General features: G+C 59.1%; 1 protein-coding gene across 13 annotated transcripts in view; it reads left to right on the top strand.

The window, feature by feature from the left end:
- The window catches only part of DYSF (dysferlin), a 205,543-nt gene that overhangs the window by 89,343 nt on the left and 102,182 nt on the right, over nucleotides 1–14,018 (top strand). For 8 of the 13 annotated variants that reach the window (XM_006775295.2, XM_006775292.2, XM_015571486.1 and 5 more), the window contains 6 exons: nucleotides 2,766–2,807; nucleotides 4,332–4,447; nucleotides 4,941–5,054; nucleotides 6,506–6,683; nucleotides 7,233–7,357; nucleotides 9,125–9,231. In XM_006775295.2, coding sequence (XP_006775358.1) covers nucleotides 2,766–2,807; nucleotides 4,332–4,447; nucleotides 4,941–5,054; nucleotides 6,506–6,683; nucleotides 7,233–7,357; nucleotides 9,125–9,231 — 682 coding nt within the window. The remainder of the gene's footprint in view (nucleotides 1–2,765; nucleotides 2,808–4,331; nucleotides 4,448–4,940; nucleotides 5,055–6,505; nucleotides 6,684–7,232; nucleotides 7,358–9,124; nucleotides 9,232–14,018) is intronic. The other 5 variants (XM_006775297.2, XM_006775294.2, XM_006775293.2 and 2 more) reach the window with 1 other exon arrangement.

The raw sequence follows: 14,018 nt of genomic DNA, 5'->3' as shown, positions 1-14,018 counted from the left end.
AGCTCTTTGTCTTTTCCTTCACCCCGGGGTGGGGATGGGGGGTGGGGTGGGGGGGCTGTTACAGCACGACAATGCACCGTTCTTAATTTTGCCACCGCTCTCCAAACCCAAACTAAACTGAGCTGTAAAAATGGGCTCTTTCTCTGTATTCCCGGCCTCATGGTTCACCAGATTATTTGGTCCAACCAGGAGTTTTTGTTTTCGTGTTTATTTCCAATGAGGACCGGACCTAACAGTAGCCTCTTAAGCCCTCTGCCCACAAGTTTGCCTGGCACACTGAAGTGTTCCTTGGACCCTGCGCGCCAAGGCACTTAGTAAAAATTTTGTTTTCTGAAAAAGAGTGCTTTCCCCAGAAGCTGCAGCTCTTTTAAAAGGGAACAGATGCACGAGACCCGTGAAACCCACAGAGATGCTCTTATAATGTTATACATATGAAAACCTGCGCTACCTAAATAGCACTTGTGCCCTACAGTTCTTCCACAGTGAAGAAATCTCAAGTTCCTCTTTTTGTCTTTGGAACGTAGATGATAATGATTTCCCAGCAGTTCTTGGTGTCTCCTCCCGTCTGGCGCAGGCTGGTGTCAGACAGCCAAACTGTGGGTGCATGGGGTGTGCCCAGGGGCAGGGCTGGCCTCAGGTACTGGCCTCAGTGTCTCCAGCGGACACGGGTGCCCCCGGGGACTGCCTGGGGCTGTGATGTGTGGCTCGTTGGGCTGGGAGAGCCTGCTCTCGTTTCCCTTAGCTTCCCCAGGTGAGAGAGTTGGGCTTGGTTGCTCAGGCCACAAAACTGGGAGTATTCATCTGTGTTTTGGGGCTTCTTTGGTCTGAGGGTAAACACGCCGAAACACTTGGTGTTTTGGCAGAAGGGCGATGAGGACTGAATAGACGCATTGTCTTGGGTGCCTTCACTGGTCACTCTGCCCTTGACTTTATGAGCTGTCTGCAGACACAGGGGAGAGACCCTGGGGTGATCCTCAACACCTGGAGCCCTAGCACCCTGCCCCCGAGTTAAGAAGCATTGGCTTAAGTTGTCAGCAGGGCTATGTCCTACTAGCGCCCAGCACTGTGCCTGGGCTGGTCTGCTGAACAAACAAACGAATGGGTGAAGGAATTAATGAAAGGTACCATTGGGAAACAGGCTACTCTGCAGCCACCCTTTGGTCCTCCTAGCCACCGGCTGGTGGGTTTAGGGGACAGTTGTGTCTGGGCTGGGCACCGGTTTGCAGCCAGGATCCAGAGTTGGTCTGTGGGTGGGAAGGCGAGTTTGTCTCTGCACCGAGCACATGGAGGTTGGAAGCATGACCTTGGCCTTATTAGCCTGAGATAACTGGCTGGCCCTGTTTGTGATCATTTGGAAGGAGCTTAGAATGGAATCTGTTTGCTCCGGGGGGCCCTGGCCACTGCTCTCCTCGGGGCTCCAGCCGGGTCCATGTGGGTCCTCTTGCTGTTGCCAGAGGCCCGGCTCCCCCACTGACGAGAACCTGTGCCTGTGGGTATGAACATGGCCATGGACTGTGGTTTCTGCAGCGGACTTCTGCCAGGTGGTGTTCTAGCTGAGGCCTGGCTGGGAGAGCTGAGGGGCTGGCTCCCACGCCCCCTGGAGCTGGGCCTCGCCCTCCTGGCTGCCTTCTGTGTTCAGTGGTCAGCCCTGGCCGTGGATCCACACTTCCAAACTCCCCTCTTCTCCACACACACTCTCTCTGTGTCTCTGCTCATTCTTCTTTCACAGTGTTTTGCTGAGCGCTTGGCTCTCACCTGCAGTCGTGGAGCCCTGGGGAAATAGTCACAGGCATTATTTTTCTTAAGGAGACCAATAAGGAAGGGTGACCAATGCATGAGAATAATCAGGATTTCACCATCCACATCCCCAGGCGTGGCCATGACCCCAAACTCAGTTGCCCTTAGCTGATTGGAGGACGAGTATGGGAAAGGGCAAAAGTCAGAGAGGACTGTGGAAGGTGACTGAGGGGTGCTCACTCTTTGGGGGGCATCTTGTAATTGCCTAGAAGTGAGGGATGGATTCCAAGAGCCTGGAAGTTTGCCAGAGCATCTCCTTCCTTGCTTCTCTTATTTCTGGACACCCATGGCCAGCATGGAGGGTCACGCCCGAGCGTGGAGAACCTTCAGCTAATGGGCAGTGTCTGTCGCTGTTTCACTTGCAGAGAGGCAGGTGCCAGAAGCCAGATCCCAGCGTAGTGGAAGTGCTACACGGTGGCAATGCTGGAAATGGCCACTAGGTGGAGATGTTGTGCCTTGAAATGCCACATCTCGGGGAGCTGGGTCCCAAGTGTCAACCTGCCTGTTGGGTGGAGCCCTGGGTGTGCCTGGCTGCCTCGCTCTGGCCCTTTCGTGCTCCCCCCACCCTTTCTTTGTGTCTGTACTTTGTTTCCCTCACTTTTCTGGCTATAATATGGAAAAGCACATTTTCTTCTCTGTGTTGTTTCTTGAATGTATCGAGTCAAGTTTTGGGTCCAATTTTCAATTGGCAAACAGAGCACACAGACGTGCAGGCCGACACCAGTGGGGAGGGACCGGAGGGCTCACCAGGGTGCTGGGGGCTGTGTTTGGCTCAGGGGGCGGGGGGCTCCTTGATGACTTAGTTGGTGATAAATTCACAGCAGGGCTGGGCCACATCTGTTTCCCACACGGGAGCTGTCTTTCCATCCGTCTGCCTGCCAGCGCTCCGTCCACATTCCTGTCCGCGTAACCAGACTTCCTCCGAGCCATGCCCATCCTAACCCCTTTTCCATTTCTTTACGCTTCAGAGGAGCCTGCAGGTGTGGCCAAGCCTCCTCCAGCCTCGGACAGTACGTGCTGTGGGGAAGATGAGGGGTGGGCCTGGGGTTTCCGCTGGAGGGAAGAGGGTGCTGCTTGCCGGGAAGTTTTGATTTGCCTGAGGTGGGTCTGAGATTCCCCACCATGGTCCCCTAGTTTACTGTTGACTGAACCTCTCAATCTTGATGGAATACTGGTATATAAATTGCTTTAAAGGCCATTGCCTCCCACTCCCCCAACCTCTTCCTAAATCTGCTGGGCTCCATCGGATGCTCAAATGAACCCACTCTCTCAGCAGGGAGGGGGTGAGGCCTGCATGGGTGTCCTTGGCGGGGAAGGGGACATCTTGGGGACCAGTAGGAGGACAGGGGGAGCTGAGAACCCTTGAAGTTGAAATTTGAAAGGTAACTCAGAGTTGAGACGATGGTTACAAGTAATTAGCAATGCTCGTGTTCCATCGGCCTGGGCTTCCCACCCCTGTCCCAGTGCTGGAGCCCTGTCTGTGCCAACTGGAGGGAGAGTGGAGATGGACACAGGGTGGCCCCTGGCTCTCGGGGAGGCATGCTGTTCCTGCCTTCTGGCCAGGAATTTCTTATTTCTCAAGCCCCGTCCCTGCCCCCACGCTGTCCCCCCACCAGCGTCTCACCACTGGCTGGGATTCGGGGATCACAGCTCAGGTCTGGCTCAAGCCGTTCTTCACTGAGGCCATTTGTTTTGTGGCCACCTTCCTCCTTGTATGGATTGGAGCACCCCGATAGTTCTCGTCTCCCCTGCCCCACTCCAGCCTCCACCCCCAATATTCCCAGAGTCCAGCCAGTGAAGTCCCATCCTGGAGAACTGGGCTGCCAGCTGGAAAGCGATGACATGAACAAAAGAGGGCCCCTAAGAAGGATGCCGAGAAGAGCTTTTCCCTGATGTTAGCGTAGTTCTTCTATCTCTCCTCCAGCCTTTGCCACTGGAAGGTTGTTCTGTGCACAGTGAGGAAAGAGGGAGGGGTTGCCAGCATGAGTCAGGGCTCTTAGGGTCTGTTTCCGGGTGGAGAGATATGTGCCAGGGGTTGCTTGTGGGGGGGTATCTGGCTGGGCCTGCTCCTTGGTGCCTGGGAGAGGGCTTCTCCACTCACGAAGTTCTGGGCCTCCTCTGTGCCTCCCTACTCTCATGTATGGGTTGGGGAGGCGCTGAGGGATGGGGTGTGGCCTGAGAGGGGGCGCAGGGGAGGACCCTGGCCCCAGATTTACGTGCTGGCTTGGTGCATGGATTTGAGCTCAGACCATTTGGGGTCATGACACATTGGAGTCATGGGCTCCTTTGCACCCCTGAGCCTCAGTTTCCTCGTCTATAAGATGAGATCATAAAAATAATAAAAAATATCTGCATCTCAGCATATTGTGGTGGGGATTAGAGGGACGCATGGGAGACAGTGGGAGCTCTCATCAGTGTCACTGCTCTTTAGGCATGTATGAGGCTGTGCCCCTCACCCGTATAGGGAACTGAGGCCCAGGGGTGGACTCAGGCCCGAGGGTGGCCAGCCCTCTGACCCTGCCTGTGTCTCTCAGTGGATGACCATCTGGGCTTCCTGCCCACCTTTGGGCCCTGCTACGTCAACCTCTACGGCAGTCCCAGGGAGTTCACTGGCTTCCCGGACCCTTATGCAGAGCTCAACATGGGCAAGGTGAGTCAGCCAGACCCCTCCCACTCCTGGATCCCCAGGTCTTCCAGCCGGGCCTGGCGGTACCGGGGGCCAACTGGACTGCAAGGCCTGGCAGGGCTTGAGCAGGCCCAGGGCCAGTAGCCCTCCTTCTGCCTGGCCCCATCCTGGTCCCTTCCTCCCTCCCACTCCCCTCTCTTTTGCCTCTCCTTTGGGGCCAGCCTGATTCCCCCACTTTCTTGGCCCCTGAGGGGCCCCGGTCCCCGTCCCCCCTTACCCGCTATCTGTCTCAGGTTCCACCTCTCCTCTGGCTGGGTTGGAGTCTGGTACTGACCATCTGGGAGGCTTGGCCTGTCATCCGGACTCTGGGCACCATTTCCTTATTTGCAGAGTGATGGGGAGGCCCAGGGACCTCCTTGGTGCCTGGGAAATGAGCAGCCTCAGGGGCAGATGAGGCCCTTTTCCTTCTCCTCCTCTCCATCCCCCCCTGCTCCTAATGATCCAACCTCCGCTCTAGGGGGAAGGTGTGGCCTACCGAGGCCGGGTGCTGCTGTCCCTGGAGACCAAGCTGGTGGAGCACTGCGAGCAGAAGGTGGAGGACCTCCCCGCAGATGACATTCTCCGGGTAGAGGTGAGGGGCGCGGCTCTCTGCGGCATGAGGGTGGTGGTCGAGGGGGGCTGGCCTGGAGGTGTCCTGGTGGGGGAAGCTCGGCTCCACCCACGCTCTATGCCTTCACCTCCCTGGGCCTCGCTGGGAAGTGGGAGTAACCCCATGACTACCCTGCCTCCCCGAGGAATGTTCAGAGACTCCAAAAAGATGGACGAAAGTACTTTAAAAGTCTAGAGCTCAATCCAAACCGAGGGGCTATTTAATAACAATAATGTGAGAATAGCTAACACTTATTAGGCACTCACCACGTGTCAGACACTGTGCTAGTGACAGTCCGCTGTCTCTGCGTCCTCCCAGCAGCCATGAGATGACGACTGTTCGTATCTCCATTTTACAGATGGGGAAGCGCAGGCCCAGATGAGTCAGGGCAGCAGGTGGGAGGGCTGGGCCTTGTGTCCAAGAGGCAGCTGTGTGGGGCCGCACTCTCAGACTCCGTAGTCAGCAGGCGCTTGCTCCAGTCCTGGCTGGACCACCCACCAGCTGACTGAATCCCCCTGTCTGTAAAATGGGGGTGATCATTACAGTTACCTCGTCAGTGTGTTGTGAGGATTAAATTCACACCCATTGCAGGAAGCACTCCATCAGTGTTAGCTGTTATTACTATTTACATCAGCGGTTCTCAACCTGTGGGTCGCGACCCCTTTGGGGGTCCAACGACCCTTTCACAGGGGTCGCCTGAGACCATTGGAAAACGCATATATAATTACATACTGTTTTTGTGATTAATCACTATGCTTTAATGATGTTCAATTTGTAACAATGAAGTTGGGGGTCACCACAACATGAGGAACTGTATTAAAGGGTCGCGGCATGAGGAAGGTTGAGAACCACTGCCCTACATGACCCCAAACCCACTCGTGTGACCCTCTTCTCTCTGCCTTCCACGGAGTGGGTGGTAAAGTCACCTTGGTTCTTGGATTGAGTGCTTCCCATGCCCTTCGCCCTGTGCCTGATGCCCAGAGGGGACAAGGGGATCCATTGGTCCCAAGCCCATGGCAGCCTGGGACACTGCAGGGCTGGCTGGCGCGAGGAGACCCTGAGCAGTGGGCTGGGAGCCCTGGGCAGGGCACATGGTCGAGAGCCTTCGCCCCTACTCAACAGCAGATGCAGAAGACAGGCTCCTTGGGCTGGTGGTGCCATGGCTGCTGGTTTGGATTAAGGAGCAGCATGGCCTTGGAGGCGTAACCTTATGAGAGGAACGTGGCCAAGCACACAGGCCTGGGATGAGTTTGCTCAGTTAGTAACCGAATCTGGGCGCTGCTGCTGAGCTGGACCGTGCGCCACCCGTCCGTCCAGCCAGGATTTGCTGGGCGCCAGGCACCGCCAGGCCCTGCCAGACATGTGACCCCTCTGCACCCCGGTGTCTCCCTTCCCCCTCCCTGTGACCCTCTGGCCGCCCTCTCTGCTTCCAGAAGTACCTCCGAAGGCGCAAGTACTCCCTCTTCGCGGCCTTCTACTCGGCGTCCATGCTGCAGGACGTCGACGATGCCATTCAGTTCGAGGTCAGCATCGGGAACTATGGCAACAAGTTCGACAACACCTGCCTGCCGCTGGCTTCCACCACCCAGTACAGCCGGGCCGTCTTTGACGGTGAGGCCAGAGGCCACGTGCCCGGATGGAGTCCAGATCCTGGAGGGAGGCCGGGCCCTGCGTCCTGCCTCCCATTCGAAGTTGCCAGAGGTCCACTCGAGGGCCTGTTGGGGGAAACCCTCTGCTGGCTCCCCCTGTGCCTCCTCCCCCATCACCTTCCAGGGGTCGCTGCTGCCAGGACCCACAGATTGGTTTCCCCACACTGGCTATCGTGAGCCTTGATTCTGACTGTGGGGTCATTGATCCCCTGGTGGCTGCGGGGCTTGGCGTAGAGAATGGAGAGAATGCGGGTTCCCGGCATCCTTCCAGCAGCCCCCACCCCCTGCTTTGCTGCGTTAAGGAGCCCCTGTGAGAGCAGGGGCTGTCCTCAGCACAGAGGGGGAGCGTGGGCACCTTGTCTGGACTCTGGGAAACACTGTCACACGCATGTGTGTCCCACGGAGTTCTCAGTGGGGAGGGGGAGCAGGTGCCGGAATCCATCCCACCCTCGGTCCCCTTCCCCCAGCCCTGCGCCCCTGGCTCAGCACCAGGCTCTCTGTGTCCTGCCAGGCTGCCACTACTACTACCTCCCCTGGGGCAACGTGAAGCCCGTGGTGGTGCTGTCGTCCTACTGGGAGGACATCAGCCACAGGATCGAGGCGCAGAACCAGCTGCTCAGGATCGCTGACCGGCTGGTGAGTGGCAGCAGCCTGTGCCTGCACCCCACCGTGGGCATCGTCAGACCGGCCCCTGCGGGTGCACACACTCACCTACAGCTGTGCCTGGGCCCTGGGTCCTCACGGGGCTGGGCTGTGGTCCTGTCCTGCATACGGGGAAGAGAGGACAGGGAGTGAGAACTATGCCAGGGGAGCCCTCGGTCTGATGGAGAAGACAGCACCGAAAAGGAGCCGAGAGAGGCTGAGTGAGGAGCAGGACAGACAGAGCCTGGTGCCCGCTCGTTCATTCGTCCTTTTAGCAGATGCCTTTGACCGTTATCACAGAAAGGACTTGTGCTAGAAACGTCCAGATAGAAGTTAGACATGAACAAGAAGCTGAGCTGCCTTCAGGGAGTCAGTTCAGTGCGGGGAGCCTAGGCTCACCTACACAGAAGTCCTAAACTTCAGGAGTAGCAGGGGCTCCGGGAGGGCAGGCCGGGGAGCATCAGGGAGGCACCTCAGAGCCACAAGGGGGGAGCAGGAGAGAGTGGTCCAGGGGAGGGACCAGCACTGGGAGGGAGATGACCTGGGTGGAAATTCCTCGGATTTGGGCTAGGAGGCCCTGGGAGTCTATTGGATGAGGGAAGGGGGAGGACTGGGAATTAGGAAGTCAGGAGAGAGGCAGGTGGTAAATCCTGATTTGGATGCTACCAGGGCTTTGCCCGTGCAGGCTGGGTGTGGCCGGCCTGGTGCTGGGCCGGAGGGAGGGGGGATCACAGTGGGCAGAAGCATAGAGGCCAGGGCGGGAGCCGGTGCTCTGGCGGTGGCCCAGGCCGTTCCTGTGTGTGCATGTGGTGGAGGCTCACCCACAAGGCGCGTGGCCCGTGGGAATGAGGAGGCAGGTGTGGCCACACCGCTGGAGCAGGTGAGGAGCAACGCTGGAGGGAAGGGGTGTGGACGGCTCGGGCACATCCGTGGGTGAGGAGGTGAGCGCAGCGAGGAGGGAAGGTGGACGAGGAAGGGGAAGGTGGGGTCTTGGAGTGGCTGGGCGAGGATACAGGCCCAGGTGGAGGGCCGTGGTGGCCCACACCTTCCCTGAGACTGGCAAATTTTGAGGTGAAGGAGGACTTGGAGTCAATGCCTCGTAAGTCCAACTCTGTCCTCTGGGTCAGCCATTCTCCCCTAGGACAGTCCCTGAGGGTGGGAACTGTGTTCTTTCCAGGGCCCGTCCTGCCTGGTGGTCCCAGGGAGGAGCACATGCCAGGAGGCTGGGCTGGGGAGGGCGTGGGGGGCTGAGGGACAGGGCTGGCCTGGTGGGTGCTCTGTGGGAGATCACTGCCTCCCAGCTCAGGGCTGAGGCTCGGGAACGGGCTGATGAACCCCTGGCATGACCGGCCGCAGGAGTTTGTAGGATGGGAGCACTGTGATGGAATGTTTCTGAGTGCTCCTGAGGCAGGGAGGCCGTGCCCTGAGCCTGGCCGGGTGGTAGGGTTTGTAAGGAGAGAGCAGTGAGACAGCGGACCTGGCTTGAAGGGGTCTGTGAGGAGCTGCACGCAGCACCTAACCTCCTTGTGACCACATGCGCCCCAGGCTGGAGCCCCAGGTTCAGAATTTGGGTCAGTTGGGTCTGGGAGCCCTGGAATGTTCTTGAGCCAGGACAGACCCTGGTTTGTCGGGTCTCGTCTTTACTCTAATGCTCTCCTCTTTGGCTCAGGGCCTGTGGGTGGTGACGGGGCTTGGGGCTGGGGTCCACGGTGCACCTTGGGCCTGCAGCGGCCGTCCTGACTCTTGCCCGCCTTTCCCCAGGAAGCCGGCCTGGAGCAAGTCCACTTGGCCCTGAAGGTGCAGAGCTCCTCCGAGGACATGGACGCCCTGGTGGCTCAGCTGATGGATGAGCTCATCGCAGACTGCAGGTAGGGGCGCCCGGCACCCACGCCCACCCTCCTGATGCAGCCAGGCCCTGTCCCGGGAGTGTTCGTGGGTGGCGGTGAGCGGCGGCACGTCTCCCGGCCCTGCTTGGCCAGCAGTCCAGCCGTGCTGAGTCCAGAGGTGGCGGAGCCAGCGCGGGGAGTTGAAAAGGTGACATTTAGAGCAGGTCATAAATCTCCCTGCAGCAGCGGCAGCTGTGGGCCCTGGGCGGCCGCTCACCTGAATGGGGAGCATTGTGTCTCTGATCCCCGACCTCTTATTTCCCTGATGGAATCTGCAGGAGGAGCGGGCTGGGGGGAGTGACGGCGGCGTCCCTCCTTCCCCCAAGGCCATGTCGGGGACCATGGTTTCTGTTTGGCCGTCTATTGACGTGGCTGATGGTCAGGAAAAGGGGGCCTTGGGTGCTGAAGAACAGGGTCCCTGAGGCCCGGGAGACGGTGCACCTGAGCACCTCCTCCCCGTGCGGCCGCGACTTGGGGCTCACCACCCACCTGCGCTGGCCTCGGTCTCCTCATCTTTAACGGACACGGAGAATAACTAACTTGTAATAGCGCACACACAGGGCGCCCAGCCCCATGTTTAATACACGGTAACTGTGATTATTATTGAGAAGCAGCGATGTCAGGAGATTTGGTTCTTGACCCTTTCACCAGCCCTGCAGCCCTGGGCAGCTTCACTTCTCCGGCCCTTAGTTTTCTCAGCTGTTACAGGGACCTGACAGCAACAAGTGGCCTTTCTGCTTCCTACGGAGTCAAGTGTGAACATACGCAAATGCGCTCTGTGTGCCTCTCAGTCCTGCTAGCCCACCCCCTAGGGAAGGTGTGACCAGCGCCTTCATGCGGAGACCGGAGACCGGGTCACCTTCCCGATGCCCGATGCAGCATCCTCCTAGGCCAGTGATGGCGAACCTTTTGAGCTCGGCGTGTCAGCATTCTGAAAAACCCTAACTTAACTCTGGTGCCGTGTCACATATAGAAATTTTTTGATATCTGCAACCATAGTGAAACAAAGATTTATATTTTTGATATTTATTTTATATATTTAAATGCCATTTAACAAAGAAAAATCAACCAAAAAAATGAGTTCGCGTGTCACCTCTGACACGCGTGTTATAGGTTCGCCATCACTGTCCTAGTCCTTTGTACCTCGGCTGGGAAGGACCAGGACAAACATTTCCCCAAAGCATCACCTCCCTCTCCCCTGACCCGTGGTGGGATTGCAGGCGGGTCATTCATCCATGCCCCAGCCTTCCTGAAGGCTTGCACGCGGAGCAGGTTGACAAGGGGCAGCGTTAGCCCTCACGTGACTCATGCAAGAGTGAGCAAATGCTGTCAGGTGTGTCGGGTTGGAGGCATGTGCTGTAGGAGCTCAGAGCAGGTGTGTGTAACTCACGTTTAATGTGGGTGCTTCCTGGGGGAGGGGATGCCCGATGTGAGCTCTGAAGGGGGAGGACCAGGAGTCAGCCCTGGAGAGAGGGTCCCTCAGGCAAAGGCAGAGAAGCCTGAAGTGCCTGCTGCCTCTGGGAGGGGATAGTCACCGGGCAGCTCAAGTCCAAATGAGACAGGCCTCAGGGGTCCCCGAAGGTGGACTCAGCCTTGGGAACTGTCTGGGAGCACAGTGGTCCCCATGGTTCAGATGCTCACTGTGGCTGCAGTTCAAGGGATGGGCTGGTGGTGGTGATGGGAGACTGGACCAGGCATCATGGAAGGAGGGACTCTGGGAGGGGAGGGGGCAGAGGGCAGTAGAGGGCAGTGTGGACTACACAGGAGGCATCAAGACGACAGCAACCCCAGAAAGAGCAGGTCCTGTGCCAGGTGCTGTCCTAGAATTTTGCACGTATGAGCTAATTATAACAACCTTATGGGGTAGGAAGTAGAATGATCCCCATTCTACAGAGGAGGAAACTGAGCCCTGGTGAGGTTGATTAACCTGGCCAGATTGACACCCCTAGTAGGTGGCCGAGCCCCTTGGTGCTGTACTGCTCCTTAAGGACAGGACGTGATGGGGGATTGGCTGTGGGGGCCCAAGGAAGGTGGAGCATGATCCCCTGGCTCTGGCCAGGGCAGCTGGGTGGATGGCAGGGCCCGTCCAGAGAGGTCAGCAGGAGAAGCAGCTTTTGGAGGAAATAAATTCAGGGCAGGCCATGTGGAGTGGGAGGTGCCTGTGGGATGCCCATCTGTGATCTGGAGGTCAGAGGGCAGAGGGAGGCTGGAGGGGCACGGCCCCCATGGGGAGGGCCTCAGTGGGCCTCTCTGTGCCCCACTGGCTGGGCCTGCCAGCTGGGGTGCGGAGGTGGGCCAGGGCCCCACTCATGACTCACGCGTTGTGTGGACCTTGGACCCAGGTGCCTGAAACATCTCAGACGAGTGGACCCAGTGCGGGGCTGCCCTTACTGCCCTCGCAGGTTCTCGGAGGATTTGGCTAAAAACGCTTCTGCTAAAGCCTGGCCCCCTCGAGCCACTGTCCTCAGGACAGAGGGGACCTGGGGCCTCGAGGCACTGGTCCTAGGCCAGGAGCTCTGGAGGAGGTCCTCACCCTCTGAGGAACCCAGGAACGGCTCTCCCTCACCAGACTGACTCCCTCAGGCTCCACCCGAGGCCCCCACCAGCCCCGGGGCCACAGCAAGGGGCTTGCTCCCCCTTTGGCTCTGTGCTGCGCATCATCACAGCAGGGCAGCTGGGTCTGGGTCCCGAGCCAGCTCGCCATGGCTGACCCTGGCTGCTCATCCCTCCTTGGCCAGCCCTGCCCCTGCCCCTGCCCCTGCCCCTGCCTCCACCATGTCCTTTGTTCCATCGGACCCTTTTCCTGCCTCCTCTCCCTGGGAGCCCCTCTCTCCCCACGGCCAGTGGCCCTCGCCCTGTTCTTCTGTCCCAGCCTCTCGTCTCATCGCTAACCCGACTGCCCACCCCACCTCTCCACTGGATGTCCTGCAGCACGTTCAGTGCATTCCCTGATCTTCTTAAAATGGTGCCCGGCTCCTCCACCTCAGCCCTGCGGTGTCTCCGGTTAGGAAAGGTCCCAGCTCTTACCCTGGTGGACAGTCTCTCTGTCCCCACTCCCTGCCTGGCGGGCCCCAGGGATCCTACACCTGACCTCTTCAGAGCCACCTGCACATGCTCCCTCCTGCCCCTGAGGTTCGTCTTGTGCATATACGGCTCCTTCTGCTAGAACACCCCTCCTGCTCTTGTTGGCCTGACAGGTGCAGCGAGGGGCCACTTCCTCCAGGAAGTACTCCTGACTCCGAGGCTGCTCAGTGGGGGCTCCCTGAAGGCAGGGCTGGACTCAGCCAGGACCAGCAGAGCTGCTGCTATTGAGGAGTGAATGAATGGCCCTGTGGCCAGTTCAACTTTCAGGCTGGACCCTGCTGCCTCCCTGGCGGCACCCACTCATGGCAGGGGCCGGGGCAGGGACGAGGGGCAGGGACATGGGCAGGGGCAGGGGCAGGGGCAGGGGCAGGGGCAGGCAGCCATGTGTGAGCAGCTCAGCTCTGCTGTCAGCCTGCGCCGCGACTGCCTACCATTTTCAGGTCGGCAGGGTCGGCCACAGCAAGCTGCCCCGGTTGGGGGTACAGTGTCACCCAGACTCTTCTCCCAGGTCTCCCTTGCTTTCCGTACTCTCTGCCTTGGGCTTTTCTGGGGCAGGACAGGTCTGAGGCGTCTCATGTTAGTGGCAGTCCCGGGTCCCAGCTGTTTCTTGGGGAGTCTTGGCGGGGCTGGTGGCCTCCGTGAAAATCTCCCTTTGGTGGTCTGTATGGCAGTCCCTCCCGGCTCCCGACGCAGGCTGGGAGCATAAATCACTCTGGTTGGCTCAGCAATCCAGACCCCACTCCAGACCCGCCTGCCCCCACCCTCAGGCCCTCTCAGGCCTCCTTCCCAGGCAGGGCTCCGGCCCAGGCCCCCCTTCACCCACCGAGCATGCCCCTCCGCCACGCTCCAGTGGGCTGGGGCTGGAGGGATGGCGGCCGGCCCTCTCCCGGCCTGGGGCAGCCCCATCCGAGGCACCCTCGGGGCAGTAAATATTATATTACTACGGGGTGTGCAGTACGTGACCTGAGACAGGTCCCGGGGCTTAAGTTTCCTGAGATGGAGTTTGCGTACGGCTCCCCCCACCCTAAAAATTCAATTAAAAAAAATAACAGGAAAAATGTAGTGCGCCCAGGGCCTGCCAGAGCGGTGTATCTGGCGGCGGCGGTGCCGCTGCGCTCCGGCGGTAATTGGTTCTGCATAGCTCGGGGAAATTGGCAGAAAAATAAATCAGCCGGGAGCCGGAGTCGAGACGCTGCCGGGAGGGGAGTATGAGGTGGGGGGGCTGCACGCGGTGGGAGCAGAACTGGCGGAGCGGGTTTGACTGATGTCCTGTTTGGGAGTCAAGGGCTCAGCAGAGGTGGGGCAGCCCCCCATGCGCTCCAGCGGAGATCATCTAGAGGGGTCCTGCTGGGGAGGGAGGGCAGGGAGCTCCCCACTCCCCACCGCATCCTGCAGGACCCCGTGCGCGTACTGACTGACCTTGGAGGGGTGGTACCGTGAGGAGGAGCCGTAGGAAGGACTATTCGGGAGCCTAGTGGGATGGGGGGCGGTCAGAGTTCTTTGCCTCCAAACAGGATGGAGTTTAAATCCAGCCCCCCCCCCCACTTGGGACCTAGGGCTGTGTTTCTGGGACTGTTTCCCCCCCCCCCCCAAAGGCTTCCTAAACAGAGGGTTCTGGGAGGGGTGTGTGGGGCTGCCCCAAGTCGACACATCTGTATTGCTGGCTGCCGGCCTCCCCACAGCGT

Source organism: Myotis davidii, unplaced genomic scaffold (genome assembly GCF_000327345.1).
Source record: "Myotis davidii unplaced genomic scaffold, ASM32734v1 scaffold247, whole genome shotgun sequence".
NCBI classification, from domain to species: Eukaryota; Metazoa; Chordata; class Mammalia; order Chiroptera; family Vespertilionidae; genus Myotis; species Myotis davidii.
This window is presented reverse-complemented; position numbering and strand designations above follow the sequence as displayed.